The sequence below is a fragment of the Pseudopodoces humilis genome, chromosome 16 (assembly GCF_049639895.1).
Source record: "Pseudopodoces humilis isolate 2021_Gansu_Grassland_sample_001 chromosome 16, ASM4963989v1, whole genome shotgun sequence".
NCBI classification, from domain to species: domain Eukaryota; kingdom Metazoa; phylum Chordata; class Aves; order Passeriformes; family Paridae; genus Pseudopodoces; species Pseudopodoces humilis.
In genome coordinates, this window is record NC_142215.1 from 14,928,695 (window position 1) to 14,956,127 (window position 27,433).

A 27,433-nucleotide genomic window follows, 5' to 3' on the forward strand; every position below is an offset into this window, starting at 1 on the left:
GCACTCAGTTCATCAGTAGAAGGTGAAATGTCTGGGTGTGTAATCACTGCGTTTCTCTCACGTATTAAAATATTTCAGATTCATCAAGTTTCTGACACAGGATAAGTCTCTATTTCATACTTGAATTTTTTTAACACACAACCGTAAGTTGTAGATTTCAACTACGCAACACAATAATATTTCTGCATGTCGTTTTTAATCAGAAGTGTCTTTCATAGTATCTTTCTTGTGATAGCTGCTGCTTGGAGTCGACTGTGAAAGAGTAATTTGTCTTTTGGGGGAACTAGGAAATTCAAATATCAATATTTCTGAGGAAATATCTAATAGCAAATGTGTTGTGAGAAGTGGGAAAGAGAAGATGTTTGTTTCTGTAATTGCTGCCTTTGTGGATTGCTACCTGAAAAAGATTACAAGCTAAATGAGTTCTACCCAGTTATTTGAGACCATATTAATCAATAGCAGTGTTTGTTATCAAATTGCTCAAGCATTTCCTGTCCTTTGTGTCCCTGAGGTAAGAGATGATATTCTGCTGATGTCTCTTCGCAGGACCTGTTGTTCAGTGTGTGCGCTCTCAATATCATCTCCACCATTGTCTGTGCTTTGGCAACAGCAATGTGTTGCATGCAGATGGTTTCTTCTGATCTTCTGCAAATGGTGAGTACGTTTCAGTGACAACACAGGGTTTGTCCAGCATAACACAGTGTCCTTCTCTGTGGATATTCATTTGCACATACTCTTCGCTTATAAACTTAAGCTTATTTGTGTGTCTCTGTGTAGTGTTAGAATGTGTGTGTACATGGGTGTGTTTTTTTATGTGCATACATCTATATAAATATTGCATAAAGATGTATGCAGTGTCAGGAGCTGCTGTGTTGTAATGTTTTTGTATTATAGTGGAGTGTTAGGATCAGGATTGTGCAATTGGGAGTTGGTATTTTTGTTAACGAGGTTATTAACAAGGCTCAGTTACAGATGCACATTACATTTGCTGTCATCACTTGTATATTATCTCCAGTTTCCACACTCCCCAGAGCAATTACTTAGCTTTAAGAGCTCAGTTTTCACTACTAGTCTGGTTTGAGAACTATGTAGTTGGAGAAGTATAAGCTCAAAACTGAAACTTTTCACAGCCCTGTGCCAATAACTGTGTTTTCATAAGGAAAACATGTTCAGCCTCAGAGTAGCATTCACATTCAAAACAAGAGGGAAAAGGATCATTAGTCTTCTGCACAGTCAGTTGCATCACAGGATGCTGTCTTGTTTTGGTTGGACAAAGGGATCTTTCCTATTCCAAATGAGTGTTGGGATTTACAAGGTTTCAATGTAAAAAAAAAAAAAAAAAGAAACTTTTAAAAACCTTTGTATTTTTCAGGCCAGCTACACTAGCAAAACCTTGCTCTATTGCTGATTAATCTAGGAAATGTCCTGTTTGATTAGGGAGGGCAAACACACAAATCTAACACAGGCCATTTGTACTTTGAAAAGTTTGCTGGATGGAAGATTGACCTAACCTAATATTAAGTTAGATGCAAACCAATTAAGCAACACAGAAATGGTGTATAGCCTGCAATGCAGGCATGCTTGTTTTAAAAATAAATGAATAATCAGAAATACACTGGGTGCCATGGATATTGATATTGACTGTCCTTTCTAGACAAGTGTTCCAGTCACTGGGTTTCAAACCCAGTTAAAGAATATCTTCAGGCCAGGGTCTGGTGTTTGTTTCACATAGTAATGGGTATAGTAAGTTAGGCTCATATGTTTGGGTAATTACTACAAATAGTACATAAATGCATTTTTTCTATAGGGCTCTGTGTATGCATATTGTGCAGGCTTGTAGAGGCTCATAAACACTGCTTATTTAATAACACTAGTATGGATGTGAAACAATTAACAGAAATAATAATTTCAGCTGAAGACACTTATATTTTAAATGTTAAATGGTTTTTATCATTTTCTGGGTATTCTTTCTTTTTGCACACTTTCCCCCTCCATATTTGCTACAAGAATGCCCATTGACTAAAGAACTTTTTCACCTTGCAGTGATGATGGGGAGATGAAGAGATTATCACACCTTGAAAAATCTGTCTGTCTAGTGGAAAAATAGTAGCAGTGATCCAGAAATGTATAATCCAGGAATCTTGATCTACATTTAATGGTATTTAGCAGTGTCAGAGGCATAAAAACAAATAAATAACAATGAACCAAGAGCAATATTAAAGTGCTTCTGGTGGGTATATGCAGGAAGCAGTAACCTCAATAGGAAGTCAAATTCCTTAAAAACACTAAATTTTTCTCTCTGCCACCTCATTTTTGATGTCTTTAAGATTCTTTCTTTCCCACCTGGAAATGCTGCCATTGTGTTAATTTATTTTTGCTTCCTATGCTTTGTGTTTCCAGCTGTCTTCCTGCTTAGTTGTCCATTCTCCCACCCTTTCAGCTCCATCGACAAGAATTTTCTTCCCTCTCCCCAGAAGAAGGGAAATATATATATGTGTATATATATATATATACATACATATATATCTATTTCTGCTCAATCCCAGTCTTTTCTTGTTTATCAGTTTTTCCCTTTCTTTTTTCAGGTTGCTGAGCCAGATTCCTGCCGGGCCTAAGTGAGCGTAACTTCCCTGGGGCTACGCTGACTTAGACCAGCTGAACTCTCACCTGAGGATTTCTTTTTCTTTCACTACTTTCAGCCTATTGTCCCATGATCTGCAGTCCCCCTTTGCTCTACTACACCCAGAAATCTGATTAACTTCCTTTTTTCTTGCCTGCTAATGCTGGATTTGTGCTCTTTCCTTTAACTTTTCACTGATGCATGCATCTTCTCTTAGCTGTACCATGTTGGAAATTCAATAGCAGCAGCAAGAGATCCAATCCTCATAGCTGAAAATGTTTTAATTATTGTGCTGATTGTTTTACTCTGTTCTACAGTATTCAAGAGCTCTGTAGGCTCTCCTGTAGCAAGAGGAGGCAGGAGGGAACACCCTCCTTGGATGTCATTAGGTTATCATTAGAGCAATCAGTTCTGTGATTCCTGTGCTCTGTTAGTGTTCTTGTCTCAGAAGTTAGTCCATTGGAATGGTAATTTTTGCAAGTTCAAAGAATTCCAATTTATTACTTACTGACATAAAGCAGGTGCAACAGCCTCAAGAAAATCTTCAGCAGTGATTCTGTGATTTTGTCGTTCATTGATGACTTTTGCATAGAGCAAGTGTTTTGATTCATACAGGCCAAGTGATGTATTTTACTGGAAACTGCTATCTTCTGAAGATCCCAACCTTTAGGAAAAACATCCTAAAAACACAAGCTGCCTGCTAGTAAGCACAGTTTAATTTTTCCAGTGAATTTGAAGAGGATTTCTTACTTTATTTCAGGTTCTAAGGAAAAAAAAATATTGCAAAATACCTCAGAGTGGTTTTATTGCTTTGTATTTTATTTTATATTTTTTCAAGATTGTTCCTTATTTGAGTTGGCTGTTTCAGAAAGTACCCCAAAATTTTCATTTCACTTTAACCTTTCTCACTGTGTTAAGTATATCCATTTGCTCAGAGAAAGAAACCGTACCAATTGTACTGAAGCTGCAAGAGAAAATGATACCGTAGCTAAAGATCAAAAAGGCATTTGTTGTGTTTCACTGGGGAGTTTAAGGCTGCACTCCATTACAGGGCTTCCTAGAATTGTTCTTTCTATGTCCACACCCCTCCAGGAGATAAATGTGAATCAAATCAGATCATATCAAGGCTCTGTAATGTGAAGAAACCTCTCTTAATAACCAAACTGTCACTTCCATGATATCTCATTTGTTCCCTGAGGCAGTTTCAGTTTGCATCTTGTCTGATGAGTGGCTACTGGGAAAATGCACCCTGTTTTCTTCAGGAGGTAGCTGCCTGGATTAAAGTAAGAAATATAAGATATTGCACCCACTGTGGCCAAGCTAAAGCATAAATTACACCTATTCCAGTCCTCCTTCCACTACAGATATGTTTATACAGTTCTTATCCTAGAAGTGCTGGCACTGATATCAAGTGTGTTCTGATTTTATCACTATCACTGTTAGTAGCTGTTCATGTTGTGTGATACCTAAAACCATCTGTTGTTTTGTAAAGAAAATAAGGTAATGATGACACATGCAAGCTGTAACGTTTAATTACTGTTTTCATCAGTCCTAATGGTAATTCAGCCTGTCATTATCTTAATAGGCTGTAGTTAATATTTCTACTCAAGCACCTTGCAGAAAGCACCTCTGTATGAGGGTAATGTCTTGCTGGCATTGTTTAACCCCCACATTCTGGTGAAATAGTAATTTTAAAAACCTGCAGGGTGAAGCTTCAGGGTGAGAATTGATCTTACGTTTTTACATATAATTTATTATTTAACCTAATTACATCAAAACCTAAATAATCCTTTTTTGGGCACAAAGCTCACTTACAGGTACTGTAAAAGCCACCTGACAGTCCCTTTAGAAATATGCATTGGGAGTGACGTACATCTGTAGAAAGATCCTAAATGTAAATATGGTTGCATAAATACTCCCCCTCACACCCACCATAAATGCAAACTTTAGGTCAGAAAATCTTTTGACGTTTTTAAAAAATGTACATTTTTCATCAAACATTTTATTGGTAGAATAAGAGTATTTAGTATTTAAGACTAAAATATGGTCAGTACTTCAAAAAAAAGATATTGCAGAGCAATGCACATGAGGCTACAGAGCCAATGGCTTGTGACAGCTGCAGGAATAGCAACTGGAAACAACTGAGCAGATAAACCTGAATGTGTTTTCCTTATCAAAATATCTTCTGTCTCATAATTTCCCTTTAAGATCAGGGACAAATTAGAACAGTCAGCCATGGTCCTGTTCTTGTAGACAGTTGGAGTCTACATTTCCCTTCAGCAGATACTGATTCCAGTGTTTCAGGAAAGGAAAACAACTTGCCCATGAGGGCAGTTAATTGAAGACAGAATTATAGAACTGAGTGTATTGCACAGAGCTTTTACTCAGAATAACATGCCAGTATTTAATTATATGCAATTAGAAATTTTTATTTCCCATTCTCAAAAATCAGCAGATTTTTATAAATGACTGGAATTAGAATAATGAACTCTGGAGTCTCCAAAGGACTGATTTTGATGTTATACAGTATATTTAATAAACGTGATATGGAAGGTAGAGGTAATTACATGCAGATATAGGAAAAACTACAGATAAGTTTCCCTTAGAGCACCAGGCACACACTGATAGATGTCACTTGTGGTTTAGGTAAGCTGTAATTGCTGAGCAGTGGCTCCCAACAGTGGCATTTACGTGGGGTCAGTGGTGCTGAGCAGCTGCAGGATACACAGAGCAGAGGATGTCTTTGCTGATGTTCAGTGGGGAGGTCCCAGAGCTGGGAATCCTGGTGCAGAGTTGGTAGTCTCACGTACCTTGGGCAGAAGGATGAACCACATGGTATCACATGAGGAATTATTTCAATAGATAATTATACTGACAGGTCTTACCTGCTGTTTCTTCAGTTCCTTAATGAGGTCTCCTTCATCAGCTTTTACCTCAGTGTACTCAAAATATTCAGAACATGAATAATATCTTCTGATCACTTCAGTGACCAACTTACAGACAACCTTTCAGAGAAGAGCTGGAAATTCGGGCTGAAGAAAAGAGAATGGGTTTTACAATTTTATGCAGATTTATGTGAAGGTGTTTATTTCACCTGAAAAAGTTAATCACTGAGAGATGTGTTATTCTTCACTGGGCAGGGATAGCTGATGTGTCTGGCTGCAGCCTGTGAGCTGGCAGAGGAGGTCACTGGTGTTCAGCCCATTGTTGGCTGTGTGGAATTCTCAGTGCTATGCCAATGGACCCTTGAGCATAAATGTATTTTCAAAAACTTTTACCTCTTCTGGAAGTGGGGTACTTCTAGCATTTGTGCTTCTAATTCTCTGCTTCCTAACAATTTGCTGCTGCTGCCATGGAAAACTTCTGTATTGAATGTGGGTCCAAGCAGTGGGTTTACAGCATTTTTCAGCTTTCTTGTTTACCCTGCTGCAACCAGACAGAGAACATTCCCTCATAACTGCAGACAAAATAAAAAAATTAAGTAGTTTTTAGTATGAGGGCTGTTTAAATCAGGCTGTTCAACTCTGTCCAAGTCAGATGTGCCCAGTGAAAACACACTGAGTTCTGTGATTAGTGTGGGCTCTGTGTTACACATCCCTTTAGCACATGCACTGGGCTGTGTAATGCCCACCTGGTATCAGACACATTTCACACACTAAACTAAGGCCAAAGGTGAGAAAACACCTGTGTGAGTGTAATAGTTAGAATGCCAAGCTTCAAACATAAGCTCAACTGTTTCCTAAAAGCAGAGCATGAATTCCAGATCTGTATTTCATTGCCTGTCAGATTTATGACAGCTCCCACTATCCAGGAGCTCCAGAAGGGTAACAGAAATGGTTGAGTCTTTTGGATTTCCACAGCCATGGGCTTTCTCTTTCTTTCAAGTAAATATGTTTGAAGTATCTGTTGATAGCTAGAAATTTTTGCTAAGCTTTTAATGCAATTGGGTGTTTAGGGTGTATGCTGTTCATCTTTGTCTGCAACCATTTCTATCCATAGCTTCTCCAGTGGCCATTAGTTTAATCCCAAGGCTGGCTGGGAGTTGTTCTGTAGTGTGAGCTGTAGTTTTTGACATGATATTGAGTGCAACTTGATCCTGTTTATCCTGGTGACTGAACAGGCCACCCCCATTTTCTGCTTGGCAGTTGTTGTTGCCTGTCCCACTTGCCATCAGTATCTTGAGACTGGTTATTTGATAACAGCTGTCTTCTAGTGCCAGAAATGGGTGTTTCTGCGTGAAAGTACTTGTCAGTGTTTCTTCAGCTTTCTCAGCTTTTTGTGTTTTATTACTGTCTTTTTTTAACCTATGAAATTTGTATTAAGCCTTTGCTGAAACCCTGCCAGACTTCACTGTTTGAGACTAACTCTTGAAGATTTTTAAAATAAATTTTCCTGTAGGAAGAATAAGCTTCTACAGGCTAGCAGAGATCAGTAGATAACGTAATATGGAATAAAATATGACTTAATTCCCACTTACTAGTTTTCAATTGTTTTCTCAAGGATATCTGCTCTTTGTGGTAATCCCTTATATTTGCTATGGTTTCATTTCCTGCTAGTTTCCCTCTTACAGCCTTTTTCACTTTAATTTCTGTGCCTTCCAGCAGGATGATATCACACAGGTAAACTGTTGTTTATAAACACCCCCCAAACGTGTATTTTCATGTCCATTCTGCTGCTTGTTGTCAAGTGCTGGTCACAGTCCGTTGCCATGGTTTGTACTGGATGGTTTGGCTCTTGAAAGGGATGCAGATATTTCTGCTGTTCAACTGAACTTCATCCAAGCATTAGGTCTTTTCCTCCTGAAACCACAGCCCCTTCTGCCCTGTGTGAAACCTCTCCCTTCTGTCATGTCCCACAAAGTGTGTGCTGATGGTTCTGCTGCTGTGAAAGTGCCGTGTGTTTAATTGCCCTGTTCTGACAGTGGTAAGAGCATCACTCCCAACATGAGGCTCAATGGATCCAGCTCCAGGGAACTCCAGGACTGAGGGAATGGAGCTACAAGTTCTCTGGTGCAAACCAAAGCTCGGGGTCCATGGCAGTATGGAAACAGTCTGGGAGAAGGTCAAGGAAGTTGTAAATTAAAATTGCTTTCTTTCCAAACCGTAAAAATGACCCAAATTTTCAACTCTTTAAGGAAAATGAGGGTAGCCTTGAGATTGGTGGAGTCAAATAGTGTACAAAATGTGACCCAGAGTATTCAGATATTTGTTTTCATTATGAGAAATGTTTACAGGTTTTAGATAATCATGTTGAGGTTTTTCTTGCTTCCTTTTTTCCTAAAAGATTCTTCCATGTGTTTGAGATGGTTACAGACCGATGACTGCTTATGGTTGCTTAGGGCAGAAGTTTGGAGTTTAGTGGTTGATATCAATGTAATGTTATACTTTGGGAAATGGCTGTTGAAAGATCAGATGAGTTTAGACCAAATGACAGGAAGAAAGTTGTTTTATTTCTGTAAGTCAAATAGAGAAATGTCTGATAGTACCTGGGATAACAGCATCCCACCTCACGTGGAGGATAAAAGAGCATCAGACATTCCACATAACGAAGAGTAAATGGAGCTGATGCCATGTCTGTTTCTATGCTGTACCGTGAGTAGAGCACAATGGCTGAAAGTCCTTGGTTGGCTGTTGGATGTAAGGAAATAACACATCCTGCAGAGGAGGTTCTTTATTAAAAGTTACACATGGAAATATCTCTGGGGAGCCGATCAGTGAGCAGCTCATTTTCTTCATTTTCACAACCTGTTGTTGGTCCTCCTGACCCTCTGCTGTGCTGTATTATTACAGCTCTGACCTTTGAAACAACAAACATAGGGTGAGTTTATTAGAACTAAGAAGTAACTCAAGCTTTAAAACACAGATGACCAGTATCATTTCTGTGGTAATGTAAATTATTACAGTTCAGCAGAACTACACCAAGTTAAATTTCAAAAAGTGATAAATATAGAACTGTGATACTAAAAATGAAGGTTTTTACTTTCTATTTGTTGGATCTTCTAAGCAAAAACTAATTTTACTGCTTCCCAAATCTTTATCATGGATTTAAACAAACAATAATGTAAAGAGCCAACAGTACAAAAACATATGTTGTCTTGTTCCAGTCTAAAAAAGAAATATGCCTTCAGCAAAATTTCTCAGCTGGCTTGTTTTAGGAGGCAGGAGCTAAAGATCAAGTCATCTACTGATCCAAGAAAAGTGATATGACAGCAGAAGTTTGCCTGGAGAAGAAAAAATTCTGTGATTTTGGATTGTCTTTTAGTCCCCTTTGAACCATGGGGACCAAATAGAGCAAGGTGTGGGTTGTGGGATTTGAGGGATTTGAGGATGGTTCATATTTGATCTTGTATTAGTTCAGGCCTTTCCCAGAGCACTTGTGAGTGTTCCTGATATCAGTGGTATTGGAATGGCTTCACTCAAAGCTGATGAGGTTCCTGTCATAAATGTTGATGTGGTTCTCAGTATTATTGGCTTTCTTTGTGCAGTGTAGTTATTTTCTTTTGGGTTTTGAGATGTGTATATGGAATAAATGTTTTTCTTACTTTCATGCCAGTACTTATAACCTTTATACCACATTTAAGTGTGCAGTGTCTGTATCACCAAACCACAAACAGCTATTAAGAATATTTCACTTTACAAGAATAATAAAGAATAGTTATAAATGGCCCCTTCATTGGAAGTGAAAAATGGGTGGGATATTTCGAGTTGTTTTATTCAAAGCATAATGTCTATGTAGTAGCATTTTGGGGGTTGGCATTGGGGTTTTTTTTCTCTGTAAGTGCAAGGCAGCTCAGATTGGAAACAAAAATGTGCAAACACTTATTTTAGTAGTTATATCTATTTTTCATCGGTTAGTAAAATAGAACTGATTATGTGGGGCAACAGTAAAACAATATACAATGTAGAAATATTCCTTGAAAAGCCATTCAATTGTAAATATCTGTCCTGCAACCTAAGAGTGACTGACTTGAAGGCCCATGGCCTCTCTGTCTTCAGTAAAACTTTGTGCTGTATTTTGGCAATCTGACTCACCCTCCTCACTGGTCACAAGTATTCTTACACTCCCAGAAGTGCCTTTTTCATTTCAGCTTGGGTATTAATGAATTTGGTATTGGTCAGGGTCACTTATATTGATCTTTTATTAAAATTTTTGATATTGGTGATGATGTTTTTTTACCATCTGAAGGAACTTTACCTGTTCATTTTCAGTTTCTGCCACAGAGGCCACATTCTGCTAATCCTGACTGCATGACTCCACATGGAACTGTCCTGCACCAAACCTTGGATTTTGATGAGTTCATCCCACCAATCCCCCCCCCTCCGTACTACCCACCAGAATACACCTGCACGCCCGTGGGGGAGGCACAGAGGTGATTCTCCTTTCCTGTTCTTGCAGTCAGCACTTGGTTCTCAGCTGTGGACTAAGGATCTCTTTCAAAGAAGATGAAGACAAATGTTCCTCACTTACATTAGGCTCTTCTTTTCCAGAGAGATTACAAACTTGTTAGGCTACATCTGGAAATATTTGTGTTATAGCACTGCTGCAATAGAGAAATGATTGAACTTAGCTAAGACAAGGATAACAATGTCTGAGCTTTGAGCAAAGATCTCTTTGTAAGTGATCCTTTTGCAGTTATTAACATTATATAATTGAAGTTGAGTATGAGATTTAATTTTTTAAGGAAATAATTGCAATTAATGTGTATTAATTTGGAAAGGAAATTAGTAATGGCAAAACAGGCTGGTAAAGATATCTGGCATCCTAGATAAAAAGTTGTTGATGCTACCCTGTAAACAAGAGCTTCATTTTGGATGTGTAATACATTTCTTGAATGTAATTCTTTGTAGTGTATTGGCTTTGAATTCAGAAAAGTCTTTACATCACTGTGGTGTAGGTAGTAAATCCAATGCCATTTCTTAATTGTTTGCTTCTTTGTTTTTATGTAGAAGTCTCCATCTGGACTTCCCTCATTCCCCTTTTGCTGCTTTATATGAAGTAACCATCAATAGCCCAGGAATGCTGTATCCAAGTGAGCTGCCCCCTCCTTATGAGGCAGTGATTGGAGAGATGCCTGCCAGTCAGGTGAGGAAAACCAAAGGAAATTCTTTGTGTGATCTTCAAATTTTCATGGTACAAAACAATTCTAGATAAACTTTAAAGAAAAACATTACATTCTTTAAAAACGTTTTCCAGACCATTTTCTTTATAAAGGTTTAGCTAACAAATTTTACTTCCTATGCAGTAGCAGTGAGTAGTTCTCTGTTGCTTAACCTTCTGATTGTTATAGTGTTTAGTAATCAGCTTCTGTTGTTATGTGGCAAGAAAGTGCTGTTTCTGAGAGTGCAGAACACCTTTACCCTGACCTTACAGACAGGACCAGTGTACTTGAGACAAATATTTATGTTACACTTTTTGCTTTATTCTGTACTGTACAGTATTGACTGAGCTGAAACTGGAATTATAATGTATCTGCATGTATAGCCAGAGCTGATTCAGGCATTTGCTTGAAAGGATTTGTGGTAATTGAATCAGCTGTTACAAAGGGAAAATACCAACAATTGCTTTTAGAAGTTCTAATTTCTTTCAGGCTTTAGTAAAAACTCCTGAAGTCAAACATTCCAGGGATTCTTTATCGGTTGCTAATAGCACACTGAAGATACTTGTGTTCAGGTTGCCAAATTGCACCCACATTACAGAGGGGACTACTTTGCCTTTCCCCAAAATATATTGAAATATTTCTTAGTGACTTTTTTCCCCTCGGGGAAAACCAGAAAAAAGAAATTATACTAATTTTTACTATTATACACAAGAAGATTATTAAGATAGTTAATAAGACAAATGTCTGAGAAAAAAAGAACATTGAAATGCAAAACCTCCAACAAAAATACAATTAAATCTCTCCAATATATGCCTAACTTTGCAGCTTCTGTGGCTGACAAAGCAGCTTCTGACAGATCTTCTGATCCCTGCCTTGTACTATACCCTCCACCCAGCACAACAGGCCAAACATGGCATTACTTCTGATTTGTTTGGCTATAATAAAATGAGTCTGTATAAACTGCTTGTGAGTGAAGTTCCTTGCCGAATAGCAAAATTGGAGTTTTCAAGACCAGCTCCTTCTAGAATATTTCTTTATCCAAATTCTATCCTTTTTCTTTGGCAGTAACTCAAATGAACCTGCAAGCCTTGGAGAAGCCAATATTTTTCAGTGATAAAAAACATGGATAAAAGTAATATGAATCACTTCATAGTGATAGAAAAGTAATTCACATAGAAAAGTAATATGCTTAGTAAAGCACAAAATCATTTTGAGCACTCTTGTAACTGGTACTACTCTTGGTGTGAGCATCATGCAGCAGCACAATAGCACCAGTATGAAACAAAAATATAATTTAACAAGATGTGACTTAAAGCTGCAGTCATGCTCTTGCAAGAAGGGCTTGGCTTTAATAAGTAGATGCATTTACTGTTAATTTTTGGCATCTGGGGTCAGATTCAGCACCTTGCCTGTTCACCTCTGGCCACTTGAGCTCCAGAGGTGTTTGTTCTAATCCCCAGTGAAGATGAGCGGTGATCCATTTCTAATAGTGATGATTATATTCTTTCTTACCAGGAGTTTATATGAACCTGGTAGTTGCTGTTCAGAGAGCTTGTGCCAGGCTCTGTGTCTCAGCACTGGAGCTCACTGGCAGGGATAACCAAAGCCTACAGTGACACTGTAGCCACAGATTTTTCTTGACAACAAAAGCCTTTATGCATTTTTTGCAATTAGTGTCCCAGCTGAACTGTAAATGGAGGGTGGAGCCAAAGTCTAAGACAATTTTGGGTCTACAAGAAGAACAAAATGAAGACCTGAGCTCTTATATGTTGGAAATGCTCCCACATAGCACAGTACAGTAGGAACTGAAATAATGAGATTTATAAATCCCTCAAAGGCAGGCTTGGCAATGGAAATCATGGCAGGGATTTAGCTACAAAAGTGCTTCTGGGAACCATTATGTAATAATGTCATAATTATAAAACCTTTTACTGTGCATCAAGCAATAGGTTTTATTTGTTTTTAAATGGATTGAGGTCCTTAGAACTTTATTAAATTGTACCAAATTAGACTGGATATTTCATGCATTTTATGGGCAACAAATGTCAGTGTTAATTTTTAAGTGGTTGCATCCATGTAGAAATTGCTATTGTCATCTGTACTGATTAGGAATTCCCATTTCATGACTGTAAAAAGAAGTTGTTTTCACACTGTATGCTGTGCAAAGTATTGACTGGGATATGGAAGAGATAAGAACAGACAGATCAGGATTCTGTGTGAACTAAATCAATGATGGTGTTTTGTAAGGTTTTCTAACCTTTAGGCTGTGTGGACTTGTTAAAAGCACAGGTTTTCTTCCTTTTTTCTATTGATGGCTTAGTGACTGTCTGAGAATGTGGAATTCAATAAGGTTTTGTTACCCTTGGCTGTGCAGGAACCTGCATGAAACCATGTTCTGTCCCTGTGTGAACCAAAACTCTGACCTGGCTTCAAAATTGTCAGTATTATTTCCTACAATTAAAACCCTGGTTCTCCTTCCCCCAAGCAAGAAGGTTAATCAATTCCAAATGTATATAAAATGCATTCAGCAATTATTCAGACAATGTAGGGTGTTGATAAATGTTTCAGCACAATTTTCCAGCAGATATTTTCCAGTCAGTGATTAAGAAATTAAGTCAGTGATTATGAAAGCACCTAGATTAAGAATTTATGAAAGTCCCTAAAATGTCTAGATTTTAAAAAAGAAACAAACACCCTTAAAACATTTACCCTATTTCTTCCAAAAGGTGGTCAGTCTGAATTTTCTACAACAAAGACCATTTGTGAACATTTCTTACTTTTCTAGTTAGATTCCAGAACTTCCACAGCTAGATTCCAGGAACAATCTGTGACTTCAAGTGACACCACATTTTACTTTTTACCACAGATGTGATACTCTGCTACAATCAAGAAAGAATCAGAAATTTCCAAGGGAATTGTTTAAAATATGAGTGATTTCACTTTTGCTTCCCAGTCCTTTACCCATCTCTCACTGTACTCATCTCTCACAGTTAAAGTTAACTGATTTAACTTTAATACAGAGTTAAAGTATTTCTGGTACTGTTGTTTGGAGATGTATTTGCTAACCTTTAAAATAATTTTTAAAAACTGAATTTGTACCAAAAGAAGTTTCTTGGTCACTTGCTCATAGTAAGAGACAGACAGACAGACACAGATAGAAAAAAAAAACAGTGAGCACAGTAAGTTATGTACAAATATGTGTACTTTAATCTACACTGGCATGTGAAATGGAAGCTCTTTCCCTAATAGCTTCAGATTAATTGTGTCACGTCTAATGTTTTAGAAGGCCAGACACAGATATAATGTTTGACAAAAAGGTTTGCACAGAGGTGACTGATGCTGATTTCTAGGCTGTCACCAACCATAATAAGCTCTACTAGTTAATTGTGGCCTTACAGACAGAAGCACATAAGATGCTTTCTGCTCAGGATGGTACCAATCTCATTCCTTTTGAACCTTTTTTGTATTTTTTCTCATTTGTTGTTACCAGCTATTTATTGGAATATTTTTTTTTTATAATCACATTCCCAAAAAAACTGCTAAAAGTCTATTGATATTGGCAACAAAGCCCAATCCAAAGTCTGTTCAAATCAGTAGAAAGAAAATTTCCTAAATTTCAGGTATTTATGGATCCAGTCTTTCCAGCAGGAATGGTTCTATAGTTTGTTCACATGATTCTCAAAACTGAAGGGAAGCTACCCCCTTAGACCTACCCTTTCAGAAAAAAGGTGAGTGATAACACTATCTCCATTCAGCCATCTCCAACGGGCTGGAGAGCGCCTGGATGGAAACGATGTTATAGGGCTTCAGAACACATTAAGAGTTAACATCCTCACAAACACCTAAAGGAAAATACTGCTCTTGTGCTTGTTTTTGTGGTCTCTGGTTTTCCCTCTCCTATTTTAGGGTGATATGGTGTGGTGAACAAAAAACCAAGCACAATATGAGAAATGCAGACTCGAAAGATTGCTTTTACTGAACCCATTGGTGTTAAGCATTGCAGACATTAAGTTTAGTAGTGTGAGCCTGCAGCCCCAAGTGCCTGTGAATTCAAGATGAATTTTGTAGATTCTGGAAAAATGAAAAGTTGCATTAAGCATGTGCCTTTGCCCAGCATTTGCTCCTGACACAAAGATGTAAAGTACTTTAAAAAGCTTTCAAGATAGCTGCTCATATGAAAGTGACTCGGCATTGTCAGGTGCCCTTCAGATCCTGAGCACTACGCTTTGTGTGGTAAGTTGCAGGTTAATGAGCTCTTTCATTCCAAATGTTTGTTTAGGTCACTGGTGCTGCTCAGCAAGTGTCTGAATCAAGTCTGGGGGAGAGGAACACGACTCCAGACTTCAGCACACAAGGTGATCGTGGCTTTGCATTTGTCTCCTTAAAGATGGAGTGGGAGTTTTGAGCAGACTTTCTCTTTTCTCTCTTTTCTCTCTTTTCTCTCTTTCTTTTCTCTCTTTTCTCTCTCTTCTCTCTTTTCTCTCTTTTCTCTCTTTTCTCTCTTTTCTCTCTTTTCTCTCTTCTCTCTCTTCTCTCTCTCTCTTCTCTCCTCTCTTCTCTCTCTTCTCTCTCTTCTCTCTCTTCTCTCTCTCTTCTCTCTCTTCTCTCTCTTCTCTCTCCTCTCTCTCTCTTCTCTCTCTTCTCTCTCTTCTCTCTCTTCTCTCTCTTCTCTCTCTTCTCTCTCTTCTCTCTCTCTCTCTTCTCTCTCTCTTCTCTCTCTCTCTCTCTTCTCTCTCTTCTCTCTCTTCTCTCTCTTCTCTCTCTCTCCTCTCCTCTCTCTCTCCCCTCTCTCTCCTCTCTCTCCTCTCTCTCCTCTCTCTCCTCTCTCTCCTCTCTCTCCTCTCTCTCCTCTCTCTCCTCTCTCTCCTCTCTCTCCTCTCTCTCCTCTCTCTCCTCTCTCTCCTCTCTCTCCTCTCTCTCCTCTCTCTCCTCTCTCTCTCCTCTCTCTCTCCTCTCTCTCTCCTCTCTCCCTCCTCTCTCTCTCCTCTCTCTCTCTCTCCTCTCCTCTCTCTCCTCTCTCTCCTCTCTCTCCTCTCTCTCCTCTCTCTCCTCTCTCTCCTCTCTCTCCTCTCTCTCCTCTCTCTCCTCTCTCTCCTCTCTCTCCTCTCTCTCCTCTCTCTCCTCTCTCTCCTCTCTCTCCTCTCTCTTCTCTCTTTTCTCTCTCCCCTCCCTACCCCTCCCCACCCCTCCTCTCCCCTCCCCACCCCTGCCCCTCCTTCCCAAAGGAGTTTTCACAGTCAGAGGTTGGGGCTGGAAATGCAGAAAAGAGTTTTGGTAGACAAAGCAAGCTCTCATTAAGCCATTTGAGGTGGTTCTGGTGACTTTTGTTTCTCTTCCATGAGTCCTGCACATTCCTTGCAGCTTGTGTCTCATTGTCAGCAACCATGGGTGGCTTCCTGAACCCCACACTCCTTCTCCAAAGATTAGTTTGTTCCATGGCTTCCAGTGGCCTGAATAGGAAGCTTGCTGCCTGAAGCACAGATGTTGGGATGCAAGTAGATGAGTAGCAGTGTGGAGCCTGTTTATTTCAAGTTGAAAAGTCAGTATCAAGAACAGCACAAAAATGTTTTTGCTGAAGGACACTAGAAAGAAGTAAATTACTTCAGTGTTTTTTGCTTTGGCATTCTTCATCTGAGAGCTTTTGAATTCTTATTGAAAAAAGGACTTGCAGATTGCTAAATTTAGATCAGTCTACAGAACATGAGGAGAGAGAAGATTGTGAGGGCAGGCAAGAAATTTTTATTTTTCTCTGAATCTCTTGTATTGCAGTTTCTGTTGAGAGCACCTCTTTGATGGTCTCTGAGGCTGTTGATATCCCAGACCGTAGCTACTCCTCTGAAGATCTCTGCTCGCTGGAAGTTCAAGGATCTCTCCACTCTGCAGACCTTTCTCCCTACTGCATAACCCCCAAGGGGGCTGCAGACCAGAGCAGCAGCGCCCTGGATTGCCACACTCACTGCAGGTTTCACAGAACTCGCTCAGAGGGCTTGCCTGATGAGGGTGACAGTTCCCACAGCCGAGCCTCTACAGACAGGTCTCAAGGACAGGAAAAGAACTGTGCCCACGGCAGGTCCTTGGACTGTTCCTCAGGGAATTACAGCCCCTCAGAAAGAGAACTGCAGAGTTCTGCTCAAGAGAGCAGTGCCACGCCGCCTTTGAAGCAAAAGAAAACCTGCTGTGTGGACTTTAGCCAGCCTCCTGCCCCTTCCCAAACCTCTCCCTGTTTTGGGCCTGAAAATGCTTCACCATGTGCAAGTGGCCATGAGGCTGCTGTCCTGCAGCAGCACGGTACAGAACAGCCAGCCTCAAACATCGTCCGATCCAGCAGTGCCCCTGTGTCCTGTTCCTCTGAAGGTAGGTGTGGGACCACAGGGCAGCAAACATGGAGCAAATTACTAATACTGATTTGTGCAGCAATTGGTGCTTATGGAAATTATATGCAGTGTTCCAAAGAGAGATGTCTCAGGTGGGAAGGCTTTAGCTCCATGCATATTTTCTAAATTTGAAAGTTTTCAGAAATGGAAATGGAATAATTGACAGAGTGAAATTAATTTGGGCTTTTCTAAATTTCACCATTCTTCTGCACTGCTCAGAAAACCATGTGTTGAATAGCTGTTTTTACCTCTTTATTACTGTTCTGCTGAGAGGCTAAACTAAGAAGTGCAATGGCTCTGGGTTTATTTAGGAAATGGGGTTTATTTAGGAAACTATTACTGGAGCTGTCATGCTTCCTGTACAGCAGGATGTGTTTCCTCAAGGTGACACTGACACTGGCAGTACTGGGGCATGTCAGAGGCAGTCACTGACTAGTGACTACTTGGGGTGTACGGTGCAAAGTTTTGTTGGACAAAGAAATGAACGTGAGGCACATGAAAAGATGATAAAGGAAAGCTTTTGGCTGTCGTGGATAAGTGTCTTCTGCTATGAATCTCCTTTTAGAAAAGTAGGGAAGAGAAGAGGAGATGTTATCTGAACAGTGTATATTCATAAAAAATTTCCTTGTTAGTGAAAAATAGAGGGTTCATTTAGTAGAGAATAATAGCAGGAATGCAGGACAGTCTAAGTCATTTGAAAGGGATCTAAGCTGTTCAGAGAGATTTACAAGGGTAACCCAGAGAAGTGGCTTGAAACTAAAGATTAAAAGTTTTTTAAGATGTCATGGGTTGTGCTGTTACAAGAGCTGTTCACCAGACTTTCTAAGGGATCTAAAAGAAGAATCATGTGACTAGTTCAGAGCAAAAGGAGACAAAATACTGAAATAACTCTTTTCATTTAGGATGATGTTTTTGTTCTATTGCATTTCTTGCATCTTTATAGATTTCAGAGACTTCATACTTAGCTCAATAATTAATTGAATTCTTAGCTCAAAAATGGAATCTTTTACATTTGGAAGTGTAGCCTCTGCATCTGGGCCAGGAAAAGTGAATCTTTAATCTGGAAGTCTGCATTTATTTTGTGACATTTACTCTGCTAGGACATACATCCTATGAAGCTGCCATGCAGACAGTAAGTAGGACTTTTTTAATCCTTTCTACTGTGTGAAAGTCAAGAAGAACAACCCTTTCTCTTCTGGATCATGCTGTGCAACTTTCCAGAACCGTGCTCCATATGCTCTTGGAGCAGCATTTGCCGTGGGCAGCCATACCCACGTGTTCCAGATGGCTCTGAACACCTGGTGGAACAGATGCTTTGCCTTCTTTTTTAACGTGTCCTAAATACATTCATCATCTCTTCTGGAAAAGTGGCATGGAGGGACACGAGCTGGATGTTACTGAGGTGAAACTGGGCTTAGCAAAGACTGGAGTAAAGAGGCAGAGAAGGTTCTAGAGATACTGACACAGGGAAGGGGAGCAAGAGCAGTGACTCGGAGGGGCTGCGTGCTGACCTACTTTGCCATGCTTTGATGCCTACAGGAGACACTTCCCAATGAAATCCTTAAGGGAAGGATTGAGTTGAGTCTCTAGTTAAGCCTAACATGCATATGTTTGGCAAACTAGTTTGCAAAATTTTACTCTGTGAAGGTTTACATTGCATCCCCTTCCTCTACTTTTTATTGAACCTGATTTGGAAATCATACGTAGATTAGAAGAAGCCCAATTCTAGTAACACATTCTGGTGTTTGTAGCAGCCCTGAAGTGTATTTTTCCTAAGCTGTGACAAACAGCTGAAGCTCTTTACAGTCTTTGTGAGTTTAAAAAGGCATTTGATCTGGATTTTTCATGACTGACTGTTGATATTCACTGCAGAATTTTCAAATATACCCATGGAATTTAATAATAGGCAAAGATAAAGAGAACCAACTGAGCTCCCTCAACCAACACACAAGAAAAAGTGCTTTCACCTACTTTTAAAAATTCACCTACTTTTAAAAATTGTCCTGGAGTAAAAGAACTGGTCAAGTGGACTTGACTTTATGCGAAACAGAGCTGTAACTACACATTGTTAATACTAATAACTGTGGATTCTGGAGAACTGGGGCTGGAGGAGCTTTAGCCATGTTCACAAAAGGGAAAATACAGTGGTCATATTGCAGCTGGGGCTTGGGTTTTTCTTAAGACACTGCGTTTCTACGATAGGAAAAAAATCCTAATTTATCTTCTCCTTCACCTCCCTGCACAAGCCAATGTGAAGAGGTTTAGAAGCACAACTTTGACATTTACTGTGTAGATTTTTTGTGAAATGGGTTTTGAATGTTACTGTGCATATGCACTGCCCATAGTTTGGAACATAAATTATTTGACATGGGGATGGTGCATATGTGCAACAGGACAGTGACACAACAGCAATGAGATCTAATGAATTACCAGTCCTTTAGGACAATGAAACACAATTCATTTACTTCAAGTACATCTTGACCTGATAGGGTCTATATGGTATAGTCAAATTCTCCCATTAAACCTTTAATGAAGGTGAACTTGTTTGTTTTGAAATGTCTGTCATTCCTACTGGAGAAATTATAAATTAAGGTTTGTTTTAATAGGTGCCTTTATACTCACTGTATACTTCCTGAACAACATAAAAATGGTGGGTTCACATACCACTGTCAGACATAGTTCCCTCCTAAAAAAAATTACTTAAAAGTTAATAGTTGGCACATTTTTTCTGCCTTGTCCCTGTAAAGCTTATCATGGCAAAGGTGGACAAAATCAACTCCTAGCACAGATGTTTATTACAATAAACTTCATTTATAATCATCTATAATAGACTATGTGGCTGTATCAGTTAAGTGCCTGAGTGATTATTGTAGTGTTTGTGTTCCAGATAATTTAGGGTCATGGCCAGTGGTGTAGTTTTGACTTGCTGCAAGTGTGTTAAACAGTTTAGAAATGGATGGGAAAGCAGAACCTCTGAAGAGTCTCCTCTTAATAACCGTGCCATGATTCATGTGCTGCAGTACTTAAGCATAATAGAAAAAATTAAAGACAGAATAGAAGCTGTCTCTCTTAATTTCTTACAGATTTTCTATGTTTGTTGCATCTTACATTTGTTTCCTTCATTTAATTATTCACTCTACCAGAGAGGATTATGCCAGCTTTTCATTAGAAACTGGCTCTGGAGACATGGAGGAAAACATCTCCTAAGCTACCTAGAAGTTCAAAACCATTTTCAATCTTGGAAACAGATAAACAACCAAATGTGAGAGTTTATTCCATCTTGTCACAAATTAAAAAGACTGCAGTGGTAGTTAGTGTACAGTGTGATCATTGATCCTCATGCTGGTATCCCAGAAACTCATTACGTGGCATCCAAAGCTGTCTGTAGATTGTTCATAACCACTTGTTATTGATTGGCTCATCACCTACCCATTAATTTAAACAGTGTACTGTTTAAATTGAAATTTAAAAATTACATTTTTACTGAAAATAATAATATATTTTTTAAAAGGATGAGAAATATTTAATAAAATGCTGGTTTTGTAGAAATAAGAGGGATTAATCTTCCTTGGTTTTCCCATTTTCCAATATAAACTCTGTCCACCCAGGAAATACGGAAGAGTTCTGAGGTCTGCCTCTATAGGGAGCTTTATAGTTTCAGCACTTAGGCTTGAAATATTTAAGATTACAGAGGAAACCATAAAACATGAGCTCTATCTTTCTATTTGTATCTGTGTAACAACTCATAGGGCATTTCTGGGTGTAGTAGCTTCTCTTTATGAATGAACATCTTGAAAGCAGTATTTCTTCTGAGTAGTTTCATTCTGTAAAGGAGATAATAAAAGGTTCCGGTGTATTTTACCTTGCTTTGGGCAGAGGACAGCAGGGGTTGACTTTGCTCTTTCTGTCTGCCTTTGGTTAAAGGTGATAATTGTGCCTGGACTCCTGTGTGCAGGCAGTGCCATGATGCAGGATTATCTCCAGCTACAGGAGAAACAGGTGAGAATTGGTTTTCTAAAGCAGAAGATGGGTTTCTTTATTTCCTTTTAAAAATAATGAAAAGCTTCTGAGAGAAAAAAGAACTTTGAAAAATCTGTGTCAGAAAAGTCAGCTAACAGCACACATGTATGGTGTACAATGCTGATGGAACCTGCCTTGAATGAAAATATATGCTGTGAATTAGGTCCTCTGGTTTAGATCAGTATTTTTGTGTCTTTCTCTGTGTTTCTCACTAATTTCTCTTGTGTATAGTTTCCAAGGCCTAGAAATAGGCAGAACTTTAGTCTTAAAGTTGTGGCAAAGGGCTGGCCCTAAAACTTCAAGAGTTACACATAACACAGAGTAGCTGGTGGGTTTCCTTATTGTTAATGTCAGCTGAAGTCCTTGAAGGTGGAGGTAACAAAAATGTCTGGTTTGTGAAGTACTTTAATTACCCACCCACTCAGTTTCAAGGCAGTCCTTGGCCATGGGAAGGTCTTAATCCTGACCCTGGTTAAAATGACCCATTTTGTAGTGTTTCCCTGACTGCACGTTTTTGCTACTCTTTGAAGAAAACAGACACTTTATGACAGAGTAAAAAGTTTGTGATGGTTTGGGTTTTGCCTTTTTTTTTTCTTTTCTCTTTTTCTTTTTTTAAACTATTACTTTAAAGATATTCTTCCCCCCACTTTTTTAGTTCCTGTCTCTGGTTGTCATATGGCTGCCTCTGCTTGCCAGCATTCTTTGAGCAGTTTCCTACCAACTGGAAAACAGAGGGATACAAGGAAAATTGATCTGCACCTAAAGCCAAAGGCTTTTCACACAGTCTCAAAAGAGCGGCCACACTCCTTAGTGGACCTTAAGGCCTATAAAGACACAAAAATTCTAGTGGCAAAATTTTTGGAACATTCAAACTGTAATCTCCCTCCAGAAGTGCGTCACGTAGTGAACAGCATACGGTCAGTCATTAAATCTGATGAGAGACACATGGAAGAAGCCATCTTCAGTGCCAATATCATAGACCAGGTAGGCCACTGATGTTCTAAAGATGTGTCCAATTTCCATAGACAAATACCTTATTTAAGTGTTTTTACAGTTTAAGTTCTTCAGACAAATCCTACAGAAGGTCTTTTATGGTAACATGGTGTTAGTAAGAAATAACTTGTATTTATTGGGCAGCAATACATTTTACACTGCAGTTCAGACAAAAAGCCTGGCTGTGCTTTTCTGGGTGCCCAGTTCTGAGCCCTGACCAAGAGAAGCTGGAGGGGTTCTGGAGGACTGCACCTCCTTTGGAAGAGTTTCAGTGGTAAATGAAATATTATTCAGAGACTGAGCCTTTTAAATGAGAACTTTCCTTACTCTGTTTTCCCCGTTTCTTCCTTCTCCACTCCTGCCTTTTTCTGCAGGTAATTATGAGTTCCCAGCAGAATGTGAACAGCTGCAGGAAGCGGCTGCAGGGAGATCTGCACCTGCAGAGCTGTGGCGCTCTGAGCTCCCCCGCTGCCCTCGTACGCCGGCCCCGGCTCAGCCGCGGTTTGGAGCGGGAGAGGCCGCACAGTTTAATCGGAGTCTGCCGGGAGACCATCCTTTGAGACTATCCACAGGTATGTCATGCCAGCAGAGACACTTATGGAAGAAACCAGGACTGGGAGAAATACAAGTAGTGGATGACTTTAAAAGGAAAAAGTGTCTTCCTTTGGAATTCCACTTTTTTCCCCACAACAGGATGAGAACAGCTGTTTTTCTGAATGTAAATTTCAGCCTTGATTTTTGCAAACTTTTAATTGATTTATTAATTCAGTCATAACAAATGTTTTCCTAATGAGAAATGCATTTATTTCACTGTACTTACAGAAATGCTACTGATGCTGCCCAGCATTTCTGGAAAACCATTGCAAACCCACCAGAGACTGGCTGTACAACTAAAAAGTTGTATTTATTTAATGTACCTCAAAGTGTTTTAACTATCGTCAGTGTTTTAATAAAAAAGTATTTCTGGACTTTGCCTTTTCAACAACTGATTTGGATACAAACGTAAAGGTGATTTATACACACATACAGAGCCGCTTCTAATCCATTCTTCCAGTGTCTTTCATTCCAGACCAACTGTCCAATTAAAACCGCTGCCCCCTCCCAGTGCTGCCCTTTTAAACTCCAGTACTGGCTGCAGTGTGGTTTATTCCTGCTTTCTTATGAATGTTCACAAGTTCAGTCCTGCACTGGTGTGAGCAACCAAGAACTGATGTTTAATCCTCTGCAGTGTGTGACCAAAAGATGCATTAGGGAAGAAGATTGAAGTTCTGCATTTCCAAAAAGCATCTTTCACAAACGATTTACCAACACCAACTGAAAGGAAATTAGAGGAATTTTTATCTAGCAGAGCCTTCAATATTTTCAAAAAGAACTGTTACTCGAATTCATAGTATTAACAATTTTATTACTAAAACACATTATTGTGGTTCTGCTGTGTTTATGATTTATTAACATTGATCTTTAAAAAAATATCAGAAAGTAAATATTGACACTGATTTCATTACCAGCATAAACACAGGTCTGCCAGCAAAGTCTTCCAGTGCAAGCATCATCCTGGCTCTTTCAGAGGAAATTGGAAAGGCCTTAAGCAGAAGGTTCTCATAAAGAACCTACCACAGGTTGATGTTTCGGGGTTTTAATTTTTTTGCAGCAGTGCTTGTCAGTAGGCTTAGTTTCCATTTGAGGTTTAATCATATACTGGTTTCATTTGTGTCACTCTGAGCTGGGCAGACATCCTGTGAAAAGGTCACAAAGGAACGTAGCTGAAGATGGGTAGTTTAAGTTTTACAGATTCATCCATTTTAATGTATTTTAATTATAGCATGCTTCTGTATTGATGTGAAGTTACAGTGACATCCAGTGGCAACAAGGTATGCTAATTGAAAGCTTCTACTCAAGATTATAATGATACACAAATTCCTAATTCAAGAGAATATTTCCTTTCTAAAAAATAATCTGTGACCTTTGCAACTGCACTTAGATGAAGAATTAAATGATCTTCTACTTGGAATTTTTACTATGTAAAGTTACACAACAAACAAAATGAGCAAGCTTCCTTTCTTATTTCAGATTTATTTGTGATAGGTTAATTCTTTCCTAAGGTCAGTTGCATGCAACACACTACTCCTTGAAGTACAGTCATCTAAAGCTCTTTAGTTACTGCATGGTAAGGCTTCTTAAGTCACAGTGTATTTTCTTCAAGGCCTTGGCCAAAAGAAAAAAATTAGACAAAAGTTACACCAATTAACATTTATCTCATAAAGAATACAACTTTACTACTAGGTTTTTTTATCTACACACATTCTAATACTGCTGATGGTGCTAGGTTATTTGTCAAAACAATTTACATTCAGAACACATTGCCTTAGGAATAAGAATGCTTTATAAAAGACAGAAACAGGTAAGCATGGCTTTCCCATTTTTAGTATGAACAAAAAGGTAATATGCAAAAATTAAAGAAAAAAAAACCCCAGCCCAACACATACATTACACAACCTGTGCAATAAGTTATCCATGAAATAACTCTGTTAAATCATAAAAATCACAAGCATTAAAAATAAATATGTATCTAAATAAATATTTTGATTTTAACCTTGTGGCAATTATTCTTTATTTAGCATATGAAACACTTGTTACATGTTTATGTTCACACCTTGCCAAACAGGTTACACTTGTCATAACAATACCAAGTACTACAGTGGTTTTCTTTACAGTAGAATCTAAAAGTTTGAACTGCACACATTCCTTTCCACTGAAATACCATTGATTCAGCACCAGTTTTAAAATTATGCAAAGTCATCAGTATTGGACCACTTTATGGGACTGGGATTTTTTTTTAACTTGAGGCAGCCAGAACTTTCTCTAATTGCTTCTCTTTGCCATTTCCTGCAGTCTCATTCATCAAATATTCACATTCACTGTGTTATCAAACAAGACAGACATACATCACTCCACATAAAGGTTACAAATAAATATGTGTTAAGTTCTATGAGAAAAGAGTTTAGAAGATGTTCAAAATACTTAAATGTTTACAAAGATTTTTGTCAGTGATTATTGTCCTTGACCATCCTTCTCAACACTTTTTGTCAAAGAAATAGAAATGAAGGAGAGAAAAGGCAGAGACACCTGTCTGTTCCTTGTTCTGGAGTCCTCAGGTCAGCTTCCAGGCCTTTCATTCATACAAAATACAAAATTCTCTTCAGCTGTGACAGCTTCAGCTTGGATGGAAGATGTTAGATGTACAGAGGGGTCTCTTGACCTGTTAGAAGCCTGAACATGGCAGCTGGCATAGTCTTCATGTGAATCTGTCAATTGATTACACAAACATTAATAGAGCTGGTACTAGTTTAAAATAATCCAGAAGGCCCGATCTGTCTCTCCCTGTGTCGAAGTGCATTTTTTGTCCTGGCTTCTATAGATTAGTTACTACATTTTCTAGTTCAAAATTCTCTGGTTTTAAGATGTTGGTTTGCTGTCTGCTTTTTTGTGTGTGCTTTGGAGTTTTTTGTTTGATTTTGGTTTGGTTTTTAATTATTTATTAATGACAATTATGTGATGTGACATCATATAGTTTCCAAAGCCACCTAAACACTTTCTGTTGATATGCCCTATTCCAATTACAGTAAAATTTACAGATGTTAAATAAGAAGTAGCACAAACCTCTCTGAAAATTAATTCTGCTGTTCTGGTATTAACAGAACTTAGATTTGTATTCTGTCTTCCTTCTCTGTGGGCCTGCCATTTCATATTTTCAATTACAGTGTGATCCTCTGAACACTAAACTTGGACTTTGCCACCTGATGTTTAAATGCCTATCAGGAGTTTGGTGGAACAGTTTCTCTCATGGCTAATGTACTTAAATTCCTTCCTCAAGGAGTCCTGGGAATCCAGTCCCCAGTGCCAGAAGGATTTCACAGTAACAGAGTCCAAGGCTCAGGTAATCAGGGCTCCACCAGAACTGCACTTACAGCTCTAAGTACCTATTGGACAACACAAGAGGAAGGGAAACTTTACTGACTGGTAATACAGACACTCACCACCTCCCTTGGTATTTTATCTTCACGCCGTAAAGAAAAGTTCCCTGCTGTATTCCTGTGTTAGGTGAGAGGTTACACAGCAAAGAGGGACCATAAAGGCTTGGAGGGGCTGTTGGAATCTACAGCTTTGCTCCTGATGAAGTGCACGTACTCTGTCATGATTTGTCAAGTATCATTTTCCAGAAGGAATCCAGATGTCTTTGATTTTTGTCAGAGGAAGTGGGACAGTAGTGGGACATCTGGCCAGGGTTCTGTATTAGACTACCATTAAATTCAGGAGGGATTTTGAAAAACTGGACAATCTTGCTTATTCATTACTGATCTCTCTAGAAGTACTGGAGAGAGATGCCTTAACTTATTCACAAGGTAAGTTGGAAATTAAATTATTAAAATGTATATGAATTTGCATCTCTCAGACATAGTAATTCATTTCTGTGGCAGATGCTGTGGTGATAAGCCAAGAGACATTTTCACAGCCAACACACCTGAGTAATTTCTTCCTTTAATCACTTGATTTAAATCAGACAGTAGGTTGAAGGTAAAGAATTATTCCAGGAGCTCTTAAAAATTAATGGGAAAATGCACTGAATGTGCATCATTAGTTGTTAAAATAATATTTCTGTTACTTGTTTTGTATTAATGCCAAACTCAATTTACTGAATTGGTGGTTTTAATGCTGTGTTGAGACTCTTTTCAGCTGAAACATACATTTTTTCAATTATTTTGCTTCCTTTCTAAACACTTTGTTTCCTTACCTCTCCCACTGAATTGGACAATGCTTGTACTATCTTCTCATGAGCAGTAGCCACAACGCTCTGCCCGTTGATCTCGATAATCCGGTGTCCCACTCTTACCCCTCCCCTCTCTGCTATTCCACCTCGCATCAAGCTGCAAATCTGCCAAGAGAAAGCAATGTTTAGTGAACTTTAGAAATATCACAGTGCAACACTTACTGGGGTTTAAAGCATAATAATGAGTGGTGACACTGGACAGATTCCAGAAGATGCTTGTTGAAAATGTTAATCAGTGAGTTTTTAAATGCTGCTTTAGTGGTTTGTTAGAGGGAATTTTTTCTGAGATTTCTGCCTACTATAATTTTCATTTTCAGTCTCTGACTGGGAACATATAAATACCTTTCACAGTGATACAGGTAGTAGCCACACAACTGGAGATGGGGGAAGAGAGTTTAATCCACTGTTGGGACACAACTTCCTGTGCCCCTGCAGAGGAGGAGAGGGCTCTGCTCTCCAGGGTCACAGCTTCCCTCCACGTTGTTCAGTGCTGCTGGCCA

General features: G+C 38.9%; 2 protein-coding genes across 13 annotated transcripts in view; one reads left to right on the forward strand and one right to left on the reverse strand.

The window, feature by feature from the left end:
• The window catches only part of ENTREP2 (endosomal transmembrane epsin interactor 2), an 89,038-nt gene extending 65,032 nt beyond the window's left edge, over window positions 1–24,006 (forward strand). For 2 of the 3 annotated variants that reach the window (XM_005521451.3, XM_088063047.1), the window contains exons 5-12: window positions 547–654; window positions 9,829–9,989; window positions 10,567–10,702; window positions 14,998–15,073; window positions 16,488–17,072; window positions 21,017–21,091; window positions 21,768–22,096; window positions 22,480–24,006. In XM_005521451.3, coding sequence (XP_005521508.2) covers window positions 547–654; window positions 9,829–9,989; window positions 10,567–10,702; window positions 14,998–15,073; window positions 16,488–17,072; window positions 21,017–21,091; window positions 21,768–22,096; window positions 22,480–22,665 — 1,656 coding nt within the window. In that variant the 3' untranslated portion in view covers window positions 22,666–24,006. The remainder of the gene's footprint in view (window positions 1–546; window positions 655–9,828; window positions 9,990–10,566; window positions 10,703–14,997; window positions 15,074–16,487; window positions 17,073–21,016; window positions 21,092–21,767; window positions 22,097–22,479) is intronic. The other variant, XM_014251352.2, reaches the window with a different exon arrangement.
• A 152-nt stretch (window positions 24,007–24,158) lies between these two features.
• Window positions 24,159–27,433, reverse strand: part of APBA2 (amyloid beta precursor protein binding family A member 2) — an 88,593-nt gene continuing 85,318 nt past the window's right edge. For all 10 annotated transcript variants that reach the window (XM_088063043.1, XM_005521450.3, XM_005521449.3 and 7 more), the window contains 2 exons: window positions 26,898–27,038; window positions 24,159–25,410 (listed from right to left, as the gene is read on the reverse strand). In XM_088063043.1, coding sequence (XP_087919169.1) covers window positions 25,339–25,410; window positions 26,898–27,038 — 213 coding nt within the window. In that variant the 3' untranslated portion in view covers window positions 24,159–25,338. The remainder of the gene's footprint in view (window positions 25,411–26,897; window positions 27,039–27,433) is intronic.